Source organism: Mustela nigripes, chromosome 8, assembly GCF_022355385.1.
Source record: "Mustela nigripes isolate SB6536 chromosome 8, MUSNIG.SB6536, whole genome shotgun sequence".
NCBI lineage: Eukaryota > Metazoa > Chordata > Mammalia > Carnivora > Mustelidae > Mustela > Mustela nigripes.
This window is the reverse complement of record NC_081564.1, coordinates 814,583-840,377: the sequence shown is the minus strand read 5'-3', so window position 1 is coordinate 840,377 and position 25,795 is coordinate 814,583. Positions and strand designations below refer to the sequence as shown.

The 25,795-nt window shown below is 57.8% G+C and overlaps 1 protein-coding gene across 14 annotated transcripts in view; it reads left to right on the top strand.

Annotated features, from left to right (window-relative positions):
* The window catches only part of EP400 (E1A binding protein p400), a 98,021-nt gene extending 74,300 nt beyond the window's left edge, over nucleotides 1-23,721 (top strand). For 7 of the 14 annotated variants that reach the window (XM_059408150.1, XM_059408156.1, XM_059408162.1 and 4 more), the window contains 12 exons: nucleotides 1,430-1,508; nucleotides 1,596-1,868; nucleotides 2,761-2,806; nucleotides 2,887-2,996; nucleotides 9,254-9,461; nucleotides 9,566-9,738; nucleotides 11,499-11,717; nucleotides 13,471-13,666; nucleotides 14,080-14,204; nucleotides 16,290-16,436; nucleotides 20,251-20,328; nucleotides 21,122-23,721. In XM_059408150.1, the coding sequence (XP_059264133.1) occupies nucleotides 1,430-1,508; nucleotides 1,596-1,868; nucleotides 2,761-2,806; nucleotides 2,887-2,996; nucleotides 9,254-9,461; nucleotides 9,566-9,738; nucleotides 11,499-11,717; nucleotides 13,471-13,666; nucleotides 14,080-14,204; nucleotides 16,290-16,436; nucleotides 20,251-20,328; nucleotides 21,122-21,394 (1,927 nt within the window). In that variant the 3' untranslated portion in view covers nucleotides 21,395-23,721. Of the gene's footprint in view, nucleotides 1-1,429; nucleotides 1,509-1,595; nucleotides 1,869-2,757; nucleotides 2,807-2,886; nucleotides 2,997-9,253; nucleotides 9,462-9,565; nucleotides 9,739-11,498; nucleotides 11,718-13,470; nucleotides 13,667-14,079; nucleotides 14,205-16,289; nucleotides 16,437-20,250; nucleotides 20,329-21,121 lie in introns of all 14 variants that reach the window. The other 7 variants (XM_059408157.1, XM_059408161.1, XM_059408152.1 and 4 more) reach the window with 5 other exon arrangements.
* Nucleotides 23,722-25,795: the final 2,074 nt, after the last annotated feature.

Genomic DNA, 25,795 nt, shown 5'->3' with positions numbered 1-25,795 from the left:
GCCCCTGGTTGTACCTCTGAGGTGGGGGGGCAGGCAAGCAGGGAGGCAGGCGGACTGGGGGCACCAGTGGGAATAGGTTCAGTGTGAAGCCCAGCCGGGGTGAGGTGGTTGGAGGCTGAGAGGTGAGCGCAGGCCTGTGGCATCCTGGGGGCCCAGGTTTGTTTCTGTGTTTGGCTCATGTCAGAGGGATGGATCCCACACGGGCCGGAGGACATGACTAGAAGGTGGAGAGGGTGAGGACGAGACCTGAGCATGCAAGCCGCTAGCTGGGGTCGGACTCCGCCTTCTGTGCTCTGGGTGTCCTCTGGGATCTGGAGGTGGCAGCCAAGGGCAAGGGTCCGTGAGGGGTCGGGGGCCAGGCTGTGCACCAAGGAGGAGTCAGTGACGCCGGGTGGCGTAGCTGGGGGGCCTTGCTGTGCATGGGGTGGTTTCTGTCTCATCAGTGGAGGCACCTGGCCCCACCCGGAACGGACAGACCAGGGGAGCCCGGCATGGGTATATGTTTGCCAAGTGTGATGGAGGGAGTGTTGGTGGAAGAAGGCGTGGCTGTCGATGTGAGAGGGGGGCGTGGTGGGGGGATCAGGGCAGACGGACGTGGTTGAGGTCGGAGAATGGGTGAGAAGTCAGCAAGTCAGCTGGGGTGAGCCATGGGGGTGGGAGGTGATGCGCGGCAGCACCAGACCGCTGTGGTACGGCCCGGGCCCTGCAGGGCAGGGGAGGCCCGAAAATGGGGAGGGTGGGGGTTCCAAGCACAGCCAGGCTGTCTGTGGTGGGAGGAGCCAGAGGTGGGTTGCTCACAGTTGGGTGGGGTTGGGGGAGGAGGCCCCGGGAGTGAGGGTTCCGTGGGAGTGTGGGGGGTCCTGCGGGGACTTCGTGGCGCCGGGCTGTGAGGGGCGCTCCCTCCCTCTGGGCTTTGCTGGTCAGCCTTTGCGCCCGGGAAGCCTTGTGCCACGGGAGGTAGCCTGGGCCCTGGCATCAGTCTTACAGACCTGGGGCATCGGCAGGCCAGAATAGGACCGGGGGACGCAGGGCTGCGGGCAGCTTCTTGGAAGGGACTGATGCTCTGCCGGGGAAGGGAGGCCCAGCTTGGGGCCGGTGGCCAGTTTGGTGGGCTGCGTGGAAGGGAAAGGCTGTTGGCCGTGAGGCGCACCCGCCACCTTTCAGGGCATCTGGTATCCTGGGCACTGGACTGTGTGTTGCTGTGGGGGACCAGGCCAAGGCCTGCCCTCTGGAAGGTTTTGCGTTGAAGGGAAACGGGAGACGGGGTCTTAGACGACATGGGCAGTTTTCTTCTTTGAGGAGGGGTTGATGGGACTTGTTTCCCAGCACCTGGCAGCTTGGGCGCCGAGAGCTCTGCTCTGGGTTGCTGGAGTGCTCCTCTCTCTCCTAGCGTGGCCGCTTATTTTCTGTCTCTGCTGCTGTCTTTCAGCGGGATCAACTATGACAAGCCGCTGCCTCCCATTCAGGTCGCGTCTCTCCGAGCGGAGCGAATTGCCAAAGAGAAGAAGGTGTGGGGGCCGTGCCGCCAGTGCGGGGCTGGGCTGGTGGGCGTGCTGGGCTCCTGACCATGGGTCATCTCCTCTCCGTTCCCATAGGCTCTGGCTGATCAGCAGAAGGCGCAGCAGCCGCCTGTGGCGCAGCCCCCGCCGCCTCCGCCGCAGCCGCAGCCCCCGCCGCCGCAGCAGCCACCCCCGCCTCTGCCCCAGCCCCAGGCGGCCGGCAGCCAGCAGCCTGCGGGCCCGCCGGCCGTCCAGCAGCAGGCCCCGGCGCAGCCCCAGGCGCCGCCCGCACAGCCCCCGCCGAAGGTGCCCCCGGCGATCACCACCGTGGGCAGCGCTGCCGTGCTGGTGAGAAGGCGCTGCTCTCTGGTGCGGGTGCCCTGAGGACGCAAGGCGGGGTGGTCTGTGTAGACGCTAGCGCTTGCTCTCCTCGGAGGCAGCAGCAGGCCCCACCGTCCCTGGCGGGAGGGATCATGCAGAGGGGCGCCCTCACTCCCACTTGGCTTGCTCCCAGCTCTGGCTGGCCGGGGTGGTGGGGGCACTGGGAAGTCTGGAGTTCAGTGGGGTTTGGGAGGTGTCAGTGTGATATCACCCGGCAGGGCTAATGCTGCTTGTGCCACGCGCGAGCTTTTCTTCAGAGCTGGCGCACGCGTGCTCTTGCACACGCGAGTACTTGAATCCTTGCTGTCTGTTAGAGGAAGGGGTAAAACGAATGCACAGAGAAGGCATAGAAAGGTAGACTGTGCTGCTGCCAGTGGGCCCTGATCTGCCGCTTTGCTGCATGTGCCTGTGTCCATGTATCTCAGACGCTGGAGTCCCGTATGGGGAGAACACCTGGGCTTGCGTAGGGAAGCCTGCGGCCTTGCTCTGCCAGCCGGGCGTGGGCACAGTCCGGGCTCATTTGTGGTTCTGTCTGCTGTGGCGGGCTTGCCATGGGGCATTCTGGCCCAGCTCTGGGGTCAGAAAGCCACGCACTCAGCCCCTGCTTCCATGGCCCCAGGGCACAGTGGCCATGGAGGGACTCTGCCGGGCTGTGGCCCGAGTGACAGGAGTTGGTGGGCAGAGTGGGCCACAGCAAGGTGGTAGGGGTGCATGCAGGAGAGCCCGTGCAGGGCACGGGGGCAGGGAGCGGGGCGTTGGCCTGTGTGGCTGCGTCACCAGGCGGGAGTGTGGATATGGTTCTTAGGAAGTGGAAACATTTGGAGGTCTCGTGAAGGGGAGAGCCTGCGCTCCAATTCAAGCGGTTTTCTGTGTTCAGCAGGCGGGAGCCATGAAAACGTCGGTCACGGGGACGAGTATGCCCACGGGTAAGAAAGCCGAGATGCCCCCGTCAGAAGTCAGGGCTTCCCCCTCACGGTGCTCCTGCCTCACAGGTCTCTCCCCACAGGCACGGTGAGCGGAAACGTCATCGTGAACACCATCGCGGGGGTCCCTGCCGCCACCTTCCAGTCCATTAACAAGCGCCTTGCTTCACCTGTGGCACCAGGAGCCTTGACCGTGAGTTGTCCCTGCTCCCGGGCACTTTTCGTAGCATCTGTGACCTAGGACCCCATGAGGGTTGTTTGTCCGGGTGTTGGGATTTTTTTTTTTTTTGTCTTTAATTTTTTTAAAGCAATCTTGACACCTAGCACGGGGCTTGGACTCATGACCAGGAGTCGTGCGCTCTCCCGACTGAGCCTGCCTGGTGCCCAGAAAGTTGTTTGCTTTGTAAAGAAATATCCCAGCAGCGCCGAGAGTCCTGACACAGCTTGAATTTCCCAAGATACTGTGAGCGTTCGGGAGTTCGGCAGATGGCTCTCATGGTGTGCTTGCTGACGGAGTGCGCGTGGGGGGCGCTACCGACGGCGATTCCCGGAGGAGGAAGGCAGGGTGTGAGGGTGTGGCGCTGCCGGCGCTGGTGGGCTCTGCCTGTGCCACAGTACAGATGGCTCGTGGGGGACACGGGGAGGTAGGGATGGGCGCTCTTGGGGGAACCGTATGGGGGGGTGGCATGGCATCTCACAAGGGTCGGGGTGCTGTCGCTTGTGGTGCCAGAGCTCATGGGGGTCGGGTGGAGCACATGCAGACCTGTGTGCGGGAGGCAGGGAGGCACCGGGCCCGGGCAGAGCCGTCAGACCCTCTGAGCACAGAATCAGAGGGGACCTTGCACTTACCAAAAGACACGTCACATGTCCAGCCGCTTCTGCGACTTTTGTGTTTGCCATAAATGATCAAAGTAAACAGCCGAGGTTAAGGAGGTGTTTTCCCAGTTTAGTTACATATTGGAAGGCAGCGTGTGCCCTGCACAGGCAGCGCCCTCCTGTCCCTGTTGGGCTCAGAGAAGTGTCTTTTCTTCAGAGGTCTTCCTGTGGTAGTGGAGGCAGGATGGCGCTGGCAGGAGGATGGGCACGGCTCGGGGGAGTGGGATGCGCGGTCCAGGAGGGACGGCCGGGTCTGCGGCGGGCGGACCCTCAGTAAGCGTGCCGAAGGAGCCCCAGGAGGAGAAAGGTGTGCTTCCCACGCAGTGCTGGAAGGACCGTGGTGCCGCACACAGGCTTGGGCCGTGGTCTCTAACTGCACTGGGTATGAAGAGTCCCTCCGGGTGCATTGTCGACCCGAGTGTGAGACCCGGAACTGTAAGGCTCTTAGGCGAAAGTCACAGAACATCTGTGCTTCCTTGGTTTAGGCAAAGATGTCCTAGGATCATGAATCATTAAAGAAAAATTAGTAAGTTGGTTTTTATCAAAATCAGTAACATCTACTGTTCGAGAAATAGAAATGGAAAACATGGAAAGTACTTGTAAGATACACACGATGAAGTCCCGGTCTGCCGCGTCAGTGGGGACTGTCCGGTGATAAGAAAACACTGTGAAACCTGGACAAGATCTGAGCAGTTGTTTCACCAAGGAAGCAACAGGGATAGCAGCCAGATGTGGAAAGGCGTTCAGCATCATTAGTCCTCAGGGGGTCCCGTGCAAACCGCCATGCTCAGTCCTTCGAGCATCCGACTCGGCTTTGGCTCAGGTTGTGATCTCAGGGTTGTGGAAAGGGGCTCCGTGCTGGGCGTGGTGCCTGCTTAGGATTCTCTCCCCCTTCCCCTGCCCCCACTTTAAAAAAAAAAAAGAAAGGAAAGGAAAAACCACAATGAGATGCCACCACGTGTCTCTGGGAGCAGCTTTAGAAACCGAAATCTGGCGGTGGCGGACGTGCCAAGGCTGCCCAGCTGGAGCCCGTCCGTGCTGCTGATGGCTCATGGAATCTTTGAGTCACGTGTGAAGTTGGCCACTTCTGACAAATGTACATTTACTGGACAACTTAGCACTTCCACCCCTGGGTTTTCCCCCAAGGGAAGTAAAATCATAGATGTGCACACCTATGTGTCATAGATGTGCACATCTTAGGACATGAGTGTGGCTGGTGGCTTTATCTGTAATTACTGAGAAAGGAGACAATGCTGAGGGCCTTCCACGGAGATGGGGAACCATCCAGGACTGCCCAGCAACATGGGATCGAGCTGCCCGGCCGGACAACAGGGTGTGTGACTCTCCTTTTTTTAAAAAAGAGATTTATTTATTTATTTGGCAGAGAGAGCGTGAGGTCACAAGCAAGTAGAGAGGCAGGTGGTGGGCAGGGGAAGCAGGCTCCGCGCCAAGCCCTGATGTGGGGCTTGATGCTATGACCCTGAGATCATGACCAGAGCTAAAGGCAGAGGCCCAACCCACTGAGCCATCCAGGTGCCCCAGGGTGTGCGACTCTTAAACACAGTTTGCTGTGGTGAGAGTTTCAGAAGGCCTCGCATGCTGCGTGATTCCGTTTACTGGGGAGAAGGCAATGGAGTCTGTTCTGTGTCTGGACTGTGGTGTCTCCCTGGCGGTCTGCGTTCGGGAACGTTCCTAGGTCCATGTACCTGAAGTGGGGGGTTGTACAGTATGTAAACTGTACTTTAGTAAATCCTGCTTTAAAAATTTGCATATTCTCTAGGTGGCACAGCATATATGAAAAGGTTTTCTAGTTGTGTGATTTAGAATTATTTATTTTTCTTCATACTTGGCAGTAGGTCACTTTTGATTCGGCCGTGTTAACATATACCGAGCTGTAAGGTGGGCCTGTGGCGTCACAAGCATTCTCTCTGAGCGACACCGTTCCTCATGTGAGAGTGCAACGCCAGATCATTGCACTTGACATTTCGTTTCGCAAAAGACTGATTTCTATGTATGATATTTTGGAAGATAAGTAACTCAGCCATGTTGTGTTTTCTGAGGAACTCTCGCAGACCGGATACTCTTGCTGGAGATGTGGGAAGGGTAACTATTAGACAGGCGGTCTGCTTTCCAGTTCCGCGCCTGGACCGGGAAAGAGCTGCCAATGACAGGGCGGGCTTCCTGGGCTTCCGACGGACAGGACGACGTCATCCCCCGTCCCCCCAGCTCTTCGGCGCGGGGAGGGTGTGTGGGGTGTACAAGGCACAGCGAGTCGGTCTGTCTAGGGGGCCACAGGCATGAACAGAGTGGCGGTGATTCCTGTACCCGCCAGGAGGCTCCGCACAGCTGTGTGCGCTCGGCGCCGGGAGATCCCAGGTTGGCTGCTCGCAGAGTTTGGGTAGCCAGCAAGAGTAGGGATTTTGAGCCCTTGCTAGTGCCTGAGCACAGGTACAATGCTGTGTGTAACAGAGCAGATTCGAGCAGAAAGGGGCAGAGCGGAAACTGTTTTGGAAGTCCAGGAACAGATTTCTGTTTCTGATGACAGGGGAGGGGAGTTACACTGTTCTCTCAGTGAAACAAAAATTATTGGATAAAAAAATTTTGAACCTTTTTTAAAGTTTTAAGAGAGCTGACCAAAGAATACATAATGATTAGGGCAAAATCTCAGGGGAAGAAACCCAGAGAGAAAAACAGTGCCCTGAGGCAGGGTCTGCCGTGGACATTTTACCTGATCTGGCGAGAGGCTCCAGCACAAGCCCCGGGCTCTCCTGCTCGCCCCGGAGGAGACAGAGGTGCTGACCCCTCAAATGGGATTCCCGTGGCTGAGCCCTTGGGGAAGGGTTGAAGCAGAAGGAAGACCCGCCTGCCCTCTATGCTGTCACTGAGTGGAGGGACCGGACGGGGATCCCTCCACCTGCAAATCTGTAGCCGCACTTTGGCCTGTCAGCTTGCAGCTCGAGCGGATGTGGCCTCAGTTGGGCAGGGTTACCAGGGGGGCGGCCAAGAGCCGGTGCAGGTGCCCTGGGAGAGCTCGCCTGGGACCTGGGCTCCTTAGACCCTCCACGAGTAAACTTGGCAGCATAGCGAGTGGTGCACGGTGCAAGATAACCCAACACAGGATGGATGGGTGGCACCTGTGGAAACAGACAGTGGGCAGCCGCCCCCACATGGGATAGTGCAGTTCGAGGGTGTGGATCATAAAGCACCTGTGCTTCTGTTTCTGTTTATTTTTCAGAAGGCTCCATGCCCAGTGTGGAGCCCAACATGGGGCTTGAACTTGCGGCCCCAAGACCAGGAGCTACACACCCCTCTGAGTGCCGGGTGCTATCCTTATTTTGTTTGTTTCTTTTTTTTTTTTTTTTAAGATTGTATTTATTTATTTGCCAGAGATAGAGACACAGCAAGAGAGGGAACACAAGCAGGGGGAGTGGGAGAGGGAGAAGCAGAATCCCCACCGAGCAGGGAGCCGGATGCATGACTCGATTCCAGGACCCTGAGATCATGGTCTGAGCTGGAGGCAGATGCTTAATGCCTGAGACAACCAGGTGCCCTCCTGCGGTTTTCTTAATCTTTTTTTTTTTTTTTTTTTGTCTAGCGGAACTTAACGTAAGGATGCAGTGTACAAAGCACGGAACCTGCAGAGTAGGTGTTCACCGGCTGTGCTGTCAGGAGGGCCTCCGGCCAGCAGTCAGCTGTTAGCAGTAAGGCTCCGGTCAGAAAACTTGTACGCGGATTTCCAATTGTGTGGGGGCTTTCATGCCCGTAACCCCCACACTCTTCAAGGGCGACCGTAGAGAACTTCTGGAAATGAAAACTATGGTCATCAGAGTTGGAAGAGGTCCCTGGTGATGGGCTGTTCACACTCTGCTGAGGAGAGACTCAGGGAACCGGCCGAGAAGTCAGGAGGCGTTTTCCCGAAGGCAGTGCAGGATGACGGCAGGGTCGGCATGCAGGCGTGCTGTGAGGTCACGGGAGGCCGGCCGGGAGCGTGGACTGTGGTTACCCGGAGTTCTAGATGGGGAGGAGGGCAAGCAAGAGCAGTGCTGGAAGGTGGGGAGTTTCCAGGCCGGAAGGAGTAGCGGCACTGAGCCGTGTGTGCAGCTGTCGCCCCGGAGCCCGGTCTGGGACGGTGCCGACAGCAGAGCGGTTCAGTTCAGCCAGCGGCACGGTGCAGTCGTCGGGGGTGGTGAAGCCAGGGGCCTCCAGAGCGACATCTGTGCTCCGAGAGCAGCAAATCGCTGCCTACCCTGCTCAGCCGGTTTTGGAAATAGCTTGAAGGACACGGGTTCAGTGACACTTGGGAGCAGACACTGGGTGGGCTAGCAGCAGGTGGTCCGTACGAAAGGACACACTTGAGGCAGAAGGGCTGAGAAGTGAGCACAGAGGTGGTGACAGCAGACAGGCGAGGCGCAGACTGACCCCCCAGCAGCCGTGACCCCCCTACGGGGCTGACAGCAGGGCTGTGCTGCGTGGGTTCGGGCTTGTAAGCGGCCAAGGGCCGAGGTGCTGAGATGCTCTGGACTCCCGTTCAGGAAAAGTGTGAAACTGTTGATGAGACGTTGGCAAGTTCCCAGGGTATAATTGTTTAAAATTTCATTTATTTACTTATTTATTTGAGAGAGAGAGAGCAAACACAAAGCCGGGCGGGGTGGGGGGTGGGGCAGAGGGAGAAGCAGGCTCCCGCTGAGAAGGAAGCCCGATGTGGGGCTCGATCTGCAGACCGTGGGGTCATGACCTGAGCTGAAGGCAGATGCTTAACAACAGCCCCCCAGGCGCCCCTCATAGTACAGTTTTAGAGGAGCCACCAAGAGCATAAAAGGAGTGTAACTTTCAGACTTGGGGAGGGGAGAGTGAGAATAAATGCTGTGAGCAAAGGCAGGAGACACAGTTGAGGACACGCGAAGCTGGACGGCTTGAACAGAAAGCGCCGCGTCCGACGCTGAAGTCGCTCATACGGGAGGAGTGGGGCCGCACAGAAGGGCTGGGGGCGAACCGCACAGTCTGGAGGAACGTCCTGGTCGCCCACACGGAGGGGCCAGCGGAGGCAGGTGGCACATGCGCCGGCTGTCTCAGAGCTGGAGCTGGTGGGGTCTGTCCCCAGTGGGTGGTAGGACTGGGTGGCTGTAGCTGTGCTGGTCCGTGTAGGGGGCAGCGAGGTGGCTCTGTGCCTCCACGAGAGCTGCGCAGGCAGGAGTGGGTGGTGGTGGCGAGTAGGACCCTACGCCGTGTGTTGGGGAGCAAACACAGGTGTCCGGAGGGTAGTCCGAACCTCACAGTGTTTTGGAGGACCAGACCGTCTATCCGGTGCGGATAGAGGGACGGGGTAGCATCAGAACAGGAGTGGGAGTCTTGCCGCCTGAAACGGCTTTTTTCTGTGGTGAACTTGCCCACTTTGAAACTCAAGGCCCCGGTGAAGCATATTCCTTCCGGCTCTCCGATTGCCGAACCACCGAGCTCTGGCAAGTGCTTCCTTCCCTCAGGTGCAGAGACGGATGTCTTCTTGTCTTCTCCAGTGCACGGGGACGCTTTGTATAGCGCGAAAGTACCTGACGACTCCCCCGTTGCGTCTTACAGACCTCCGGAGGCTCTGCTCCAGCCCAGGTGGTCCACACCCAGCCTCGCGCCGTCGGCTCCCCGGCCACGGCCACGTCCGACCTTGTGTCTCTGGCACCAACCCAGGGTGTTCGCGCAGTTACCTCTGTGACAGCCTCAGCCGTGGTCACTACCAGCCTGACCCCAGTGCAGACTCCGACCCGGTCTTTGGTGACTCAGGTGTCCCAAGGTAAGGGCAGGTGGGGTTTTGTGGCGAGCACATGTGCGTGCCTCTGTCGTGGGAGGAGAGGCAGGCAGTACGTGTGCGCAGCGTGACGGCGTCCCCTCTCCCAGCCACAGGGGTGCAGCTGCCCGGGAAGGCCATCACCCCCGCACACTTCCAGCTGCTCCGGCAGCAGCAGCAGCAGCCGCCGCCCCCGCCCCCACCCTCTCAGGTGCAGGTCCCGCAGATCCAGGGCCAGGCCCCGTCGCCAGCACAGATCAAGGCTGTCGGCAAGTTGACTCCGGTGAGTATCTCCTAGGACACCGCACACCCGCTGTGGGGGGCCCCGTGTGTCCCTCAGCTGGAAGCACAGGTCTGCTGCTGTCCTTATGGGAGTGCGCTTGTGCTGCTCCTAAAGACAGCTTTCTGCATGGTGCCACGTCCGTGGCCGTGTGGCCAGCCTGTTGACAGCACTTGGGAGCCCTGTCTTCCTGCTTGCTGTCTGGGGCTCTGTGCAGCCGCTCGGGCTCTGGAGAGGTAGAAAGCCGCTCGGGTCCGTGCCTGACCAGAGAAGATGCCGGTGGGAAGTGCTCGTCCGGGCTCCAGGACGAGCTGCCAGGTGCTTGGTCTCCTCATGCTTGGTTCCTTTGCAGTGCTGAGCATTGGGTTGGCTGTCCTGTGCACCGCTGTGCAGCTGTGTGTGTAAATGCGTTCAGTTTGAAAGGAAGTATTGTCTTCCTGCCAAAACGGAGACGTGTTCTTGCTTGGCACGGAAAGTGAGTGGAGAAGCATATGTAATAGAAACAAGACAGTTTTTTAGAACTGCAGCTAGCTGCTGGGCCGGCCACAGTAAGTACCTGACCTTGGACGTGCCCCTTCTCGGTTACGGAGGGGACAGGCGGGCATGCTGGAGGGCCATGGAGCACGCACCGGCCCGAGCCGCGGGGTCCCTGCTGCAGCCCAGGACGCACGCCAGAGAGAGGAGATGCAGCTACGTAAACTCTTCAGCCCCTCAGTCACACCAGCCGCGTTCAAGGGCGCAGCGGGTGTGCATGGCTGTGGCTAGCCTGTTGGACAGGCCAGTTCTAGAATATGCCTGTCACTGTGGAAGTCTGGGGACAGCGCTTAGAAAGTTGCTGTCCGCGCGCCCCCCTGGCCTGGCCTTCTCCCCTTCGTGCCTCTCCCCAGGACATGATGGCCGGCCGTGCCCCCGCCTTCCCTCCTTCGGTGGCCAGAGCCCCGCTTACCTGTTGGTTGGCCTGCGTCTGGATTCTCCACTCTTTCCTGTTCTGAGTCAATTCCAGAGTCACTGTCATTTTCAGATAGTAACGAACTACACACTAGAAGTTTTCTGAGAAGAAAATTGATTCCTTAGTGTATTTTTGGGCTGTTTTGACATGTTGATGCTGTCACTTCTTCTTCTTTTTTTTTTTTTTTTTAAAGATTTTATTTATTTATTTGAGAGACAGACATCACAAGCAGGCAGAGAGGCAGGCAGAGAGAGAGAGGGGGAAGCAGGCTGCCTGCTGAGCAGAGAGCCCGATGCGGGGCTCAATCCCAGGACCCTGAGATCATGACCTGAGCCGAAGGCAGAGGCTTTAACCCACTGAGCCACCCAGGCGCCCCAATGCCGTCACTTCTTCTAAAGACTTGAGGTCTTTTCCAATTTAGTCATTTGGAAACAGTTGGAATAAAAAGTTGAGAGGTGATGCACATAGTAAGTTTACAAAATTCAAGAAGGAGCATGGTTTTAAGACTTTCTAAAAATTTTATAGTGCTACAGGTTTAAGTTGACGTATTTGTGAGTGAGAAGAAACAGGAATTTTGCTGTGAATTTATTCATGTGTCAATCACCGTTTCTGGTTATTATAAGCAGTACGTGAGTTTTTAATAAAGGGACACGGAAAAGCTGTCAGAACGCCCCTGGAGGGTGGTTTGCTTATTGTGTGTTAGCCACTGTCTACCTTGGTGTTTGATGGATAGAACAACAGTAACTTAAACCGAGATTTATAAAAAATGGAATGCAGTTAATATTGATGAAAAGCTACTTTATCTGGGTTTTAGGAACATCTGATCAAAATGCAGAAGCAGAAACTGCAGCTGCCCCAGCAGGCCCCCCCACCGCAGGCCCCGCCAGGGCCCCCACAGCCCGCTACACAAGTGCAAGTGCAGGCCCCGCCACCCACGCCGCAGCAGAGCCCCCAGCTGGCCACGGTCACGGCCCCGCGGCCCGGAGCCCTGCTCACGGGCACCACCGTGGCCAACCTCCAGGTGGCCCGGCTCGTAAGTTCCAGTTGATACGTTTTTTTTTTCCAAAGCTATGTCTTTTAACTTTTAATTGAATTGTTACTGCTTGTTGAGGACCATGTCAGGTGTCTGGCGGACCTACAAGTCAACTAGGAGACCTGTGCCTTCCCCCAGGAGCTTAAGTTGTCCTCGGACAGGATAAAATACAAGTGGAGGCACTCACGTCGTCCTGCTTCCCAGGCCTGGAGCTTCGCTGAGCTCACGGTGGGCTGGGCGACACAGGGAGGGTGAGGTTTCTGCTGGGGACGAGGCCCACGTGGTTGGAGCAGAGGTCACGGGGAAGGAGACCCATGCGGGGGGTGGACGAGGCCAGAACACAGGCTCTGGTGTCCCTGTGCTCTTTTTGCACAGAGACACGCAGGAGGTTTCTGAAGAGGAGCAGAATGTTGCGGTGAAAACAGTGGCAGGAAGACCAGTTAAATTCAACAAGCGTCCATCAAATGTCCTGTGGGACAGACAGCGTCCCATGAGGCGAGCCGCTGCCCTCGGCTCTATATCTGTCCTGTGGTCCGTGCCGGGGCGGATGTTTGAACGTGAACTCTGGTGTGCAGGTGGCAGAAACTGAGGCCCTCGGCCGCAGTTAGTAACTTAGGTCTGAGTCCGAGAGCTCGTCACCTGCAGCTCACCTGGGCGCCTCGCCCTGACCTCACGTCTCTAAGAGGCAGGGTAGACATGGACTAAAACTGGGAAAGGCAGTGTGGCCTCACCGTGTTCACAAGACATGCCAATCCAGAGAAGAGCAGCGAGCCCAGGGGCCAGCCAGAACGGGGGGAGCCCACGCTGCTCATGCAGGACTGGCCACACAGGTTGGCTTCCACTCTGGGAGGGCCTCCCGTCCCTGAGCTGCGCAGCGTGCATCTAACCGGCGGTCCTGGTTCTCTTCTCGTGGGGAGCAGTAGGGGAGGGAGGACAGTGGGTCGGACGCGCAGTCCTGCTGTTTGAGTCGCGCTAGAGGAGACAGGTCCCTGTTAACTGAACTGGGGAGTTTATGTCCCCATGTTGGGGTAGTCCGTGACTTTGGAAAGGGAGAGAAACAGTACAAGTACTACAGAGTATTCTAAGTTGTCCCGTCTCACACACCTGCACAGTAGGTCACGTGGGTCAGACCAGCGTCTGATGGGCTCGGTACTGGCCTTCACATTCAGATGTGGGGGGTTTGAGGGTTAGGGGTGCTGTTTACTTTATGTTTTCTCAGGTAGTCTGAGTGCTTGTACAGGTAAGATGGGTCTGTTTTCTGAAGATCTAAGTTGGGGACACAAGTGCTTGGTGGCAGCAGGAGACTGAGTAGCAGGAGGTGTGTCTGTGGGAAGGGCTGGGGTGGTCGTGGGCTGGTGTTTGTGGGCTGCGGTGGTCGTGGGCTGGGGTGGTGGTTGACCTTCAGGCGTAGCCAGAGGAGTGGGAGACAGCAGTCTGTAGGTGACCCAGCGGGATGGGGCTCCTCGGAATTCAGAGGCAGGGAGAAGGAGCAGCAGAGCCCGGCTCCCGGGCTCCCCGTAGCAGGGTCTAAGCGTGAGAGCGGGCGAGCGGCTGTGGGTTCCCCACGCTGGTTGCTGATGGGTTAGGAAGCATAGCGTAGCCCTCTGCGAAGTGTGGCCCCTCAGCTGACGACCACTTCCCACCTTTGTGGATCTGTCCTCTTGATCACGTGAGCTCTCGGGGGAAGTGCTTGCAAAGACACAGACTCATGGCATCCCGAATATCTTTGGACTCTCCCGTTTTCACTGTTTAGACCCGGGTTCCCCCTTCGCAGCTGCAGGCGCAAGGGCAGATGCAGGCTCAGGCGCCCCAGCCCGCGCAGGTGGCACTGGCCAAGCCTCCCGTGGTGTCCGTGCCGGCGGCCGTGGTCTCCTCGCCAGGTGTGACGACCCTGCCCATGAACGTCGCCGGGATCAGCGTGGCCATCGGACAGCCGCAGAAAGCCGCAGGTACCTCGTGGGCAGCCCCTCCCCCTCCACCCTTGTCCCGCCAAAGAGAGCCGGAGTGGGGCGACGGGTCTCCTGCTGGCTTCTGTGCGGACGCCCATTTCGAGCATGTCCAGGCACCGTCTGGCCAGAGTGCCTCTCAGAGGTGCCCCAGGACAAACTGTGGCCCTTGCCCTAACCCGTTACCATTCGGAACCCCCACACCTTTATCTGAATGTCCTTGCGGGCTCACAGACACCTTCAGGATTGCCGCGGTCCGGATGTCTTGTGTTGGCCTAGTCTCCGCGTGCGGCTTTTTGTACGGAAAGCTGTCAGTGGGAGTAGCTCAGCGGTTCTGGGACATGGAGCTTCAGGGAGGTCGTGAGACCCTTGTCCCCACGGAGCACCGTGACTGAAGTCTTGGTCGCTGTTCACAGGACAGACAGTTGTGGCGCAGCCCGTGCATGTACAGCAGCTGCTGAAGCTGAAGCAGCAGGCCGTGCAGCAGCAGAAAGCCATCCAGCCCCAGGCGGCCCCGGGCCCGGCGGCCGTCCAGCAGAAGGTACCGGCTCCCCGGGCGGGCTCCTGTCGTCCTGGCTGCACGCTGGCCACGGAGCGCACAGACAGCGGGAAGGCCGGCAAGGGCCTCTCCTGGCTTCCCGGCAGCCACACACAGAAGACCTGTGCCCAGAGGTCTCGGGGTGGGAGCTGCCACAAGGCCCTGCAAGGGGGCGGTGGTGACGGGAACCGGTGGGGAACCGTGAAGCCGGCCGTGGAATCGCGTGGCTGGGTTGGGCCCGAGAGGCCCAGGGGTGCGGGTGTAGCTCTTGGTGCGTGACTGCTGGGGCTCCCAGTGTGCAGAGCGATAGGACCGCGTCCTTGCCTCGTGTGTGCTTGCCGGGCGGAGGGGCCTGAAGGAGTGCTCTCAGCGTCTCCCTGACTCACATTTGGGAGTGGACTCTGAGCAGAGGCAGGGCCCGGGCAGAGCTGTTGGTAGGCCAGCATGTCGAGGCTGTGCCCTGGGCAGGCACTGTACTGACCTCCAGGAGCAGAGCCCCCACTCTGCTCTGTGTGCTCTGGCAGCGTGCGGCCCCGGGTGCAGGTGTGCGTTTTCCGTGCTCACACCGGCCATTGTCCCTCCTGCTTTCGGAACCGGGGTCGGGTGCCCAGCCTGAGGTGCTCCCCGTGTGAGCTCGCAGCTCTCCGGGCTGCTGGTGCCTGTGCTCAGAGCAGGGCTGCATGTCACTTTGAGGAAAGAGGATCAGAGACAGGAAGCGACTCACCTGGAGTCACGGAGCTGACCGGGTGTGAGGCTGTGCGGGGCTGTGCGCGTGTCCTGCTCCTCTGCGGGTGGCAGCCGAGCCCCGATTTGGCGGGGGCCGAGATCCTGCCCGTCCCTGACGCTGCTGCAGTTTGTGGGGACAGCAGGGAATCGGAAGCTGAGCGGTCCTCAGCAGCCCAGGGTGAGGTGACGAGCTAGGAGGGCCCAGCAGCCAGGAGGGCCACACCGGCAAGGGAGGTGGTGAGGCCAGCGAGGGCAGAGGCAGTGGGACGTTGGTAGAGCAGTGTGGGCTGGGCCCCAGGAAGGAGCTGTCCCAGCAGCAGCCCACTGTGCTGGACGGGTGCCCTTCAGACAGCCTCCTCCTGCCTTCCGGGGAGAGCTGTGGCCTGGGGTCTTCTCTGATGGAGAGAGTCAGCACACCCGCTTCTGGGCGCTGCCTTCTTCCCTGCTGGTGGACAGTTCCTGGAGGGAGAGCACTCAGTCCCCTCCCCAGTCCTCCAGCTGTCCTTGGGCTCGGCTACAGGGCAGCTCTCACATTGGGACCCGCCGTGGCTCTGGTAACAGGAGGACAGGGACCCTGCCGGGTGGGCCAGGGTCATCCAGTGGGCCTAGCTCACCGCTGAGCGAGAGGTTGCTGCGGCCTTGGTCTGATGTTCACGGGATTTGAAAGAAAAGTTCTGAGGGGCGCCTGGGTGGCTCAGTGGGTTAAGCCGCTGCCTTCGGCTCAGGTCATGATCCCAGCGTCCTGGGGTCGAGTCCCACATCAGGCTCCTTGTTCGGCGGGGAGCCTGCTTCTCCCTCTGCCTCTGCCTGCCATTCCGTCTGCCTGTGCTCGCCCTCGCTTCTCTCTCTCTCTGACAAATTAAAAAAACAAAACAAAACAAAACTTTAATAAAATAAAAAAAAAAGAAAGAAAAGTTCTGAGAAATTAGAAAAGTAAGTGTGTGTAACTGTGGCTTTGTAAAACACACGCCGTGTGTATGCTTAGTCTTCGGAGTAGGAGTCCCCGTTCTTCTGGCAGAGAAAACTTAGAAATTAATCATGCAGGGACGGTGCTTATAGGTTTGTGATCCTTTGTGGTCAGTATTTTAGAGTATGTGCCCGAATATTCAAGTCAGATTCAGGAAAGAGACATTCGCTCACGTGATGAGCAGACAGAGGATGTGAAGATGAACCCCGGCCTGGTCTCGGCCGGGGAGCTGCCGGCCAGGCAGCTGCAGGACTGGGTGGAGGGCAGGCATGCTGGGAGCGTGGAGTGGTCATACTGTGGCTCTTGGGGCAGTGGGGGCCCAGGGGAGGCCCTGGCACTCCAAGAAGAGACACAGCCTGGCCTGGTTCTAACCTGGGCGGTCTTCTCTCCTTCAGATCGCCGCACAGCAGATTGCTGCTCAGGGCCAACCGCAGAAGGTCACCTATGCCACCCAGCCAGCCCTTAAAACGCAGTTCCTTACCACACCCATCTCCCAGGCCCAGAAACTGGCTGGCACGCAGCAGGTGCAGACCCAGATCCAGGTGAGCATGAGTCGAGCGCGAGGCGGCTCGCGGGACAGCAGGTGCCCTGGAGAGTGAGTGGTGGGTGTACGGGCTCCGGAGAGCGAGGACAGAGGTGGCTGGCCCCCGACATTCCTCGCTGGCTTTTCCACCTCTGGGGTCATGGAGTATGGCTTGGGGGCCATGCTGGGGTCACACTCTGGGGGTTGTCCTTCACGTCTTGGGGGGTCCTCGCCAATTTAGTGAGTTGACATTCCATTGCTCGGCTGCCGATGGCCGAGGGGGCTGCTCTGGGCCTTGCTCCTGGCCTGCGGACACTTACAGACGACCGACCTTTCAGCAGCAGTGACTGTTTCTTGAATGTGGGCACTGCACCTGGCTGCCTGGGGTGGGGGAGCTGTGCTGTGAGTGTGTGCGTGTCTGTCAGGCTTCTGCAGCGGTCCCAGCCCTGCGAGCCTCCGCTCAGCCTCGCCTTGCTCCTCCGTCTCCTGCCGAGCCCTGCAGTTCTGCCGTTCGTGAATCTTGATGGTCAGGGCTCCCTTCTGCCAAGTGCCAGCTATGTGTCGTCCTGGCGCTGTTCCCTTCCTCTGGGAGCCTTCAGGTCTCTGTCCCGCTCACTGGCTGCTCCCAGTTTGTGACTCATTTTCACACTTAACTCTGTGGTGTCTTCGCAGGAACAGTAGTTCTTAGTTTCAGCATGTTGCAGTGACCAGTTTTTCTGTTTCGGAGTGGTGCTTTTGTGTTCTAAGAAAGTCTTCCCAGAGGTCATGGTGTTACTTTCTTATCATGTTCTAAAAACACTGTAATTTTTCTTTGATGCTGAGGTTTCTCATCTTCCTGGAGTGGGCTTTTCCAGACAATAGAAGACTAGGAATTCAGTTCACTTTTCCCATTAGAGTACCCGTTGTTTTCCTTCTGATCCATAGTGCGACTCCAGCGTAGATCGTGCGTGGTTGCGCATGGAGCGCTCTTCGGCGTTGCGGTCCCTGTGTGGCCGTCCCTGTGGCCACGTGGTGAGCCTTGGACCCCAGCGGCAGACCATGCCCTCCTATTGAGAACGTGCTGCTGTCCATGGCCCTCCTCACCTTCCTGGTAGTTCCAGGTCTGTGCGCTAAGCTCACTCAGCACAGGCAGAGCTCTTGCGACTCCAACGGGATTGAGTGTGCGCGCGTTGCTGCGGCAGCACGTGTGCTAGTCTGCAGGGCGCGGAGCCACCTTCACTTTTTAGGTGACGTTAAGCGGGAAAGCGATGTCTTTGCCGTTTCGACCATAGACTCACCCACACAATGCATATTTTGCTGTCTGGCTCTTTCAGTGCCCTTTGGGTTTTTTGAATTTTTTCCAGGACAGTCTAACCGCTTGGATTGGATTTGTTCCTGGGTGATTGGTGTTTTCTGATGCTACTGTAACGGTGTGTTACTGGGTATCTGTTTTCCGTCTGTGCCTTTCTTTTGGCACCTTGACTTTAGAATCTTGCTGCTTTGATCGAGCCCTGTTCTTGGAGAGTCATCTGTGGCCTCTGGCACTTCCTTTGTCCCCGGGCAGGTGGCGCATGCCAAGTGGTGGTGGCATCATCCTCTTCCCTGGTCCGGTTCTCCCGCTTTGCCGTGCTGGCTAGGGCCACAGCCTCCCTGGCTGGTGGTATCTAGGGAAGTTCAGCTGTGTCCCTGTTCATGTGATTGTTTTGCAAGGTCTGAGCTTGGAAATCACCTTTCAGTAGAGTCAGAATTTTCACGTAGTTTGCTGAAAGTTTTCGTTCTTTGTTATGGTGGTTTTGTCTTCCCCAGTCTCAAGGCCTCACTCAGTCCGTCTCTGGGCCTCTGACCCCAGGTTCACAGCTGTGGCCAACGGCTAGCCCCGTTGCAGACTCTCAGTCCTGCCTGCCTTTGGACAGGTCCCTGAAGCTGCGTGATGACCTCTTGGGTGCCTCATCCCACACCTGTGTGCACCTGAACTTCTCCAGCTCAGGGGCAGCAGCCCCCCACCCCCGTGCCAGGCCCACAGCGGCTGGACCCCGTCCCTCAGCGAGTCTGTAACACAGTGGGAGGTGTGAGACTTGCTTTACGATGGTGCCTGGTGCCGTTGTCCGGTCGTCTGGTTACTGCTCGGTTACTCCCGGGTCCTTCCATGTCCGTCACTGACAGGCCTGCATTGACATCTCCCACTCCGCGTTTGCATTCATCCATTTCTCCTGTTTTTTTCCCATTTTTGCTTTTTTTTTTTTTTTTTTTTAAAATTTTTTTTTTTTTTTTCGACAGAGAGAGATCACAAGTAGGCAGAGAGGAAGGCAGAGAGAGAGGAGGAAGCGGGCTCCCTGCTGAGCAGGGAGCCCGATGCGGGACTCGATCCCAGGACCCTGAGATCAAGACCTGAGCCGAAGGCAGCGGCTCAACCCACTGAGCCACCCACGCGCCCCCCATTTTTGCTTTTTTAAATAGATTCCCACCTATTAGCTACGTTTACATTAAGGAGTTTGGGTCTTTGCTGCTGTCTCAGGAACTGTGTTTATATTTGTAGTAGTTATTTTCTTGGGAACTAGTTCTCCTTGAAGCCTGTCTTAGGATTGCTTTGAGATCTGGGTTGAAGGCTGACTCCTCCTGGGTGCCCGTGGGCACTGCCAGGCCCACGTCGGCTGTGGCATGAGGGTGGGTGTGTCTCAGGCAGCGTCATTTCGGTTCTGAACCTGTGTCCTCTCCCACAGTAGCTCAGGGCCTCAGGCAGCTGACTTCCTCGCAGACCCCTCTGGGTGACGGGCACAATTGCAGGGCTGGTGAGCGGTCCTGCCCGAGTTTGGACTTGGCCTCTGGTCTGCCGTGCCTCGGCTCCTTGCTCTGGATTCCTGCCTCTGCTTGGCTCTGGAACTGGGAGTTCCTTCTGTGGGTGGCCGTGCTGGCCCACCCTGTGCAGGGGCGTCCTGCTCCTGCTCCCCGAGTCTTGCTTTCCTACCAGGGCCGAGAGCTTCCAGGCATGGGCTCTTTTTGTCTTAGCAGATCCTGTTTATAACTTTTATTTGAGTTATAGTGAACTAGAAAGTGCTTTCCGGTGGTTTCAGGTTTTACAGTGGGAGCCAGCACTGCCTCGGAGTCTGCCACAAGTATGTCATGTCATTCACATTTCCTGCAGAACTGTCTCAGACAGCCTTACTTCCACCCTGTCCTACCGGTTAGAGACCCGGTGGGGGTATCCGGCCCCCAGCAGCTGGCTGCTCAGGACCTGTTGTGCTTCTCTGGCCTGACACCCCGACAGGGTATACACGGGCCTGAATTGTCTCGCCGTGTTGAGGCAGCCATGCATGCGTGGGATGACGCGTGCACCAGGTGGCGTAGGGTTGAGAGGTTTGTCGGGAGTGAGGATCGCGTCATGCTGGAGGAAAACACCGCAAGGTGATACGCTAACTGCCCTGAGACGTTGGCACGTGTCGAACGGGGCTGAACCCCGGTTGGTCCAGATCATTTCTTGGGGAGGGTGCCTTCCTGGAACGGTGCCCAGACTTGAAGAGGGGACTGTCGTGAGTCAGTCTGGGTCACTCCATCCTCAGTGTAGTTCTCTTACATAAACCCAGAGCGGTTGCTGGTGAAAGAGAAGCCGTGACTGAAGGATGAGAGCAGGCGAGCTGCCGGTCCCCACTACCTGCAGACGAGGGAGGCGGGTGCTCCTCCGCAGGAGCGGGCGCTGAGGGGCTCCGGCCAGCAAATGGAGAATTGCTCTGGGGTGGCATCTGGCCCCTGCTCTGTTCCTGCGTTTGTATTAAGAACTGAGAAGGAAGGAGAGGGGGCAGTCTGCTTGTGCACACGTTCACGTAAATTCTGCATTTGGCTTGTTTTGTTTCTCACAGGTTGCCAAACTCCCTCAAGTGGTCCAGCAGCAGACACCCGTGGCCGGCATCCAGCAGGTGGCCTCTGCTTCCCAGCAGGTAGGACGTGCAGACGCACAGCCCTCCCGGGAGTCCCACATGGGCTTTTCGGTAACCTTCACGCTTCCCCTCAGAGGGGTTTTTGGTTTTCACTCTGAGAAAGTAGAAGACTAACTATCAGAGAGTCACTTTTGATGTTCATAATTCAGGAAAGATTAATTTGGGGACAGCACTTAGTCTTTAGGCTGGCAGGACACAAGCTGAGCAGCCAGTTCAAACTCAGTGCCAGGTGTCCGAAAGGAGCCTGTGGGGATCTGTGGGACCTCTCCTTCAGCTGGCGATTTCAGATGCGTCCTCTGACCCGAAGCCCCCATGCCTTAGTTTTAGGGAAACACAAAACAGTCTGTTTGTGGTGACTTTGGTCTTGGAAGTGTCAGTACTACTGGGGACAGCAGTGACTGTTTTCGCCAAACCATCAGGCTCCTGCCCTTTTATGTACTGCTGCAAAATGTAGCTGTGTAAAGCAGCACCTTTGAACAAAACACCGTTTTTGTTTTGTTCAAAGTCCCATGGCATGTAGATTCCAAGGCACCAAATGCACTAGAAGCCAAATGCCGCCCCCAGCCCCCAGCCGTCAGGCTTTGCCCAAAAGCAGAAGTGATTTCATTCAGTGGCTCTTTCCTGCTTCTGTGTGGTCGGAAACTAGAGGTCGAACCGTGATACATCACGTGGTTCCCCCATCTCCCAGAAGCGCTTGTGCTGAGGAAGCTTCTGAACCCCCACCCCCACCCCCCAAGAACGTTTAGTTGGCCGTGTTACTAGGCCGTGTGTGTTTTCTGACCGTTCGGCTCAGGCCTCCCCGCAGACTGTGACCCTGACTCAGGCGACGGCGGCCGGGCAGCAGGTGCAGATGATCCCCACGGTGACGGCGACCGCGCAGGTGGTGCAGCAGAAGCTCATGCAGCAGCAGGTGGTGCCGACGGCGGCCGGCCAGCTGCAGAACCCCGGCGTCGCCGCCCCCGCCCCGGTGCCGGCCAGCTCCGACAGCCCCGGCCAGCAGCCCAAGCTGCAGATGCGAGTCCCTGCCGTCCGGCTGAAGACGCCCGCCAAGCCCCCGTGCCCCTAGTCGCAGCGGCGGGCGGGCCTCGGGGCACTCCGCCGCCGAGTCAGGAGCAGGCACGTTATTTATTGTTGAACCGTGGAACGGTGTCGTTGGAGGTGTTTGGCCCCGGGGAGGTTATAACGGAAACAAAGTAGTGTCATCGTTTTACTCTCCTGCGTCCAACACTGCGGGGAGCGGTGAGCCGTGGCCCGTGCCCCCGTGCCCATGTCCGGTGACCGACGGCGGAGGTGCTGCTGGCGCCTTCAGCTTCCCGTCTCTGCAGAGAGGTAGTGCCAGGTCTCGTGTGTGTGCGGTGTTCTGCACGGGGCCATGTGGAGGGGCAGTGAGTCGTAGAGGAGAGCTCTTGAGCCTGAAACCTGGTCTTGGACAGCATCCGCCTCTGCTTGGTTCTGTACTCCTACCTGAACGCGCATTCTGGTCCTTGGAGAGGAGAGAGGTCGGCTGAGGAGATCATCTCCGGTCCGAGGCGGCCAGTGTGGTTTTCTCTTTCCCTCCTCTGAGGTGTTTCCAGGTCCATTCATGACCTCTTCCGGCCATGTGAAGGCTCACTGTCCCCGACTGAATTTTCATTCCAAAGAGCAGCCAGTGGGGCTCACGTCAGGCCCGCCCGCGGTGCCACGGGTGTCCTTACAGCACATCCAGGACACTCGCGGCTGGCGGAAGAAGTGCGCGTGTGGACGGAACCCAGGAGTGGCTCCGGTGAACTCCGTGAGGCTCCCATCTCGGGCTGTGGGGCCTGGACTGCTGTGTGAGGGTCGGACGCCCACCCCATCGCTCTCCCGCCCAGCTCAGGCGGGACCTGCGGACAGTGAGCAGCCTCCGTGGACTGTGCAGGGTCCCCGATAGACATGGGCATCGTGAGTGCTTCCTCGCGGGCTGGTGAGCCAGACTTCTGTTTCTCGTGACGCCGGCGTCGCGCCCGGGAGCAGATGCACTCCCTTGTGGGTCCGTGCAAAGCAGAGGACCTTCTATGCAGTATTTGGGGACGCACTTGAGGGACAAAGAGGAGGCCCCGTGTTTGCTTCTGTTTTATTTTTTCACTGCAGTGAGCTAGTGTAAGTGTTTGCAGTGGGCGCGTTTGGCCGATGACGTCTGCTTACCTGGACGCTGTCTCCCAGGCCCAGGCGCGCATCGGGCTCCCCGCTCTGTGTGCTGGCTCTGTGGCTCTCTTCTGCTGTGGGTCCAGAAACCCAGGTCATGTGGGCTGTGTGTGGGCATTCTGAGGGAGTCTCCCTGCTCCTTTTCTCTGTCCTCCCTGTGTTCCGCTTTGAGTGGCATGAAGGAACGCGGACCGTAGTTTTGGTTTCCCATCGATTTACGTGGATGGTAACATGGCAGCATCTACTGAAGCAACTGGGCAGCTCATTACTGAGCTCTGGGTGAGAAATTTGGAGAAAGGTAAAAATCAAGTGTTGAAAAAAATGGAAGGGACTTAACATGATAGTTCGCTCCACTGTGTGGAGGCAGTGCTGCGATGTGTGTTCTCACCACCACCCTCTGGCGTGGCCCATGCTGCCAGGAGAGGACAGCGTGCCGGGGACTTTTGTGCTCCTACCCCGATGTGCAGAGGTGCGGCGTGATTTGTGTGCGCGGTGCACCTGGCCCCCCACTTCTGGGACCGCTGGCAGTTGGCCCGGAGGAGGAAGAGGATCTGTTTGCACCCGCTTTGGCGCACCCTGCTCGGGCCGTCTGCTGGGACAGAAGTGAGCCAGCGCGCCCGCGTTTGTGGCCTGGGCCCCTGCCTGCCTCAGTGTGTGAATGAGCGGCCCTCGTGTGCGAGGCTGCGTCCTTCCCTGGCTGCTTACGTGGGACCCAGGGCAGACGGTTGGCTTTTGTCCGACTTAGATGCACCAGGGGTCCCCGGCTTCACCAGCTGCTCCAGGAAACCTCCTCCTCCCCGGGTGTGGTTCTCTCCGTCTTCTGCTGTCAGGGGTCCACTGTCCTTTCTGAGCTCCACGCGAGTGTGGGGTGGTTCTGCCCGCAAACTCCCGCATGGCCCAAGAACCGGCGCCCTGGCCAGGACAGCATGCGGGAGCGTTGTCCGGCTCCCTCCTCTGGCGCATCGTGGGCAGCTGCCGGCTCTGATCCAGGCTGGCCCGGGGCTCTTCCTGCGTGATGCCCCGGAGGCGGGGCTCGCCTACAGGCAGTCTTCACCACTTTCTGTCCCCTGCGTCACCACACGGCTGTCACGTTTCAAATATAAAGGAAGAAGACTGAAATTGTAAATACTTTGTAAACATACCCGTTTGTACTTGAATAGTAGGGTTTTAAAAAGGGCACTGATATCCCACCAAACAAAAGGTATAATAAAATGACCTTTTTCTATGCTTTTTCATTTTCTCTTTTGTACAAAACTAGTATTCAAGTTAAAATAAGATGCGAGTTTTGTTTGATTTGTGTGAAGAAAACACAGCGGGAAGGCATGCAGGGTTGGAGGCCGGGCTTGATTCTCCTGACTGACCCCCGCCGTGGGGGGAGTGGAGCGTGTGGGTTGGTTCTCAGGGAAAGCCGCGCACTCCCTGTGGAGACGGAGGATTACCTGGTCTGTGTGGACAGCGCTGCCCCCGCTGCCCTGTCCTCCTGTGACCTGGTGCTCCCCGTTGGGAGGAAGGTCAGGTGGGGCCTCCCACATGGGGCCTCACACACGCTCTACCCAACACTGCTCTGAGCAGGCGGCCTGCTTTATCATCTCTTTTGTTTTTGAGTTCTTTTCCTTTTGTTAAAAAAAGAGTTTCTGGGGGCACCTCAGTGGCTCAGATGGTTGGGTGTCTGCCTTCAGCTCAGGTCATGCTCTCTGGGTCCTGAGATGAAGCCCCACATCGGGCTCCCTGCTCCATGGGGAGCATGCTTCTCCCTTTCCCTACCTCTCAAATAAATAAAACCTTTAAAAAAAAACGTTTCTGGGGGCGCCTGGGTGGCTCAATCAGTTGAACGTCTGACTCTTGGTTTGGGCTCGGGTCATGATCTCGGCGTTCTGGGATCCAGCCCCACGTCGGGCTCTGTGCGCAGCGCGGTCTACTGGAGCTTGTCTCTCCTCTCCCTCTGCTCCTCCCCTGCCCACTCCCTCGCTTGCTCTTAAATAAAATCTTTTTTAAAAAAAAGTTGAGAGTAACAAAACATATCTACTTTTTTTTTTTTTTTAAAGATTTTATTTATTTGACAGACAGAGACACAAGTAGGCAGAGAGGCAGGCAGAGAGAGAGGAGGAAGCAGGCTTCCTGCTGAGCAGAGAGCCCGATGCGGGGCTCGATCCCAGGACCCTGGGATCGTGACCTGAGCCGAAGGCAGAGGCTTTAACCCACTGAGCCACCCAGGTGCCCCCAAAACATACACACTTTTTAATTAAAAATGAACAACTTCATACACTGCTAAGAAGCACCCCGGGAAATCTGGTTATTTTTGTCTTCCACTGCAGCGAGGGGGGCCTGGAAGCCATGTGGGCCTGTGGCCCCGGGCTCCCATTTCTTGTCCCCTTACCTCAAAGCCCAGTGTGCGGGCTCCTCTGTGTTTCCTGCATCCACAGACGGGTGGGGGAAGTCAAGGGCAGCTCGCGTGGGACCCTTTGTTTGCCGAGTCCCTGCCAGGTGCTTGGTGTGGAGAGGATGGGGTGCTTGGGACCCTGTGCTCCGTGGATGTGTTGCTCTGCACTCTGGGGCCAGTGACTGCTCCTCGGGGCCCTGCTTTCCTCCTGTGTGCCCCTCTCCCAAGGCAGTTGTGACATTTGCACATCTCTTAGCCTCTGCCACCTGTGCTCAGTGGATTATTCCCAGTGGAGAAGATCGTGATTTCTGAACCTTTCCGTACCATGACTGTATGTATGGTCACGTTCTTGCTGGCTGTACGTATGCCGGAGGCCTAGGATGTGCTCCTCTGGCCCCAGGCTATATTTCTGTGGGCATTGGAGGTGGGGCTGCCGCTGCTTAGTGCTGTGGTTCTGCTACCTGGCTGCCGTGGGGTCCGTATCTGAGCCCGGGGGTCCGTTTTCCTCCACCCCCAGCGCACAGGGGCATCTCGGCTCGGTTTAAAAGGAAACGTGCCCAGCAGGCTCACCCGCAGGCCAGCTCTAGAGGTCTCGCTTAGGTCTGTTGACCGCTTGGTCTCTGCTGCTCAGATCCCGGTCAGCCTCTGCCAACGTGCTTTCCACGGCCCAGATTAGGGGCTGTGGTTCAGGGGAGAAAAGAGGGGGACTTCTGTCATAGGTTCCGGTCAGCGGTTCTTCCCTTCTCTGTCCTTGGCTCGCATCACCCATACCCTCAAAAAATCTTCCAAACGTCTCATCTTACTGGATAAATTATGGTATGTACATTCAGAGAAACAATGTAGCTATTTTTTTTAAAGATTTAAAAAATATATATTTTATTTATTTGACAGAGATCACAAGCAGGCAGAGAGAGAGAGGAGGAA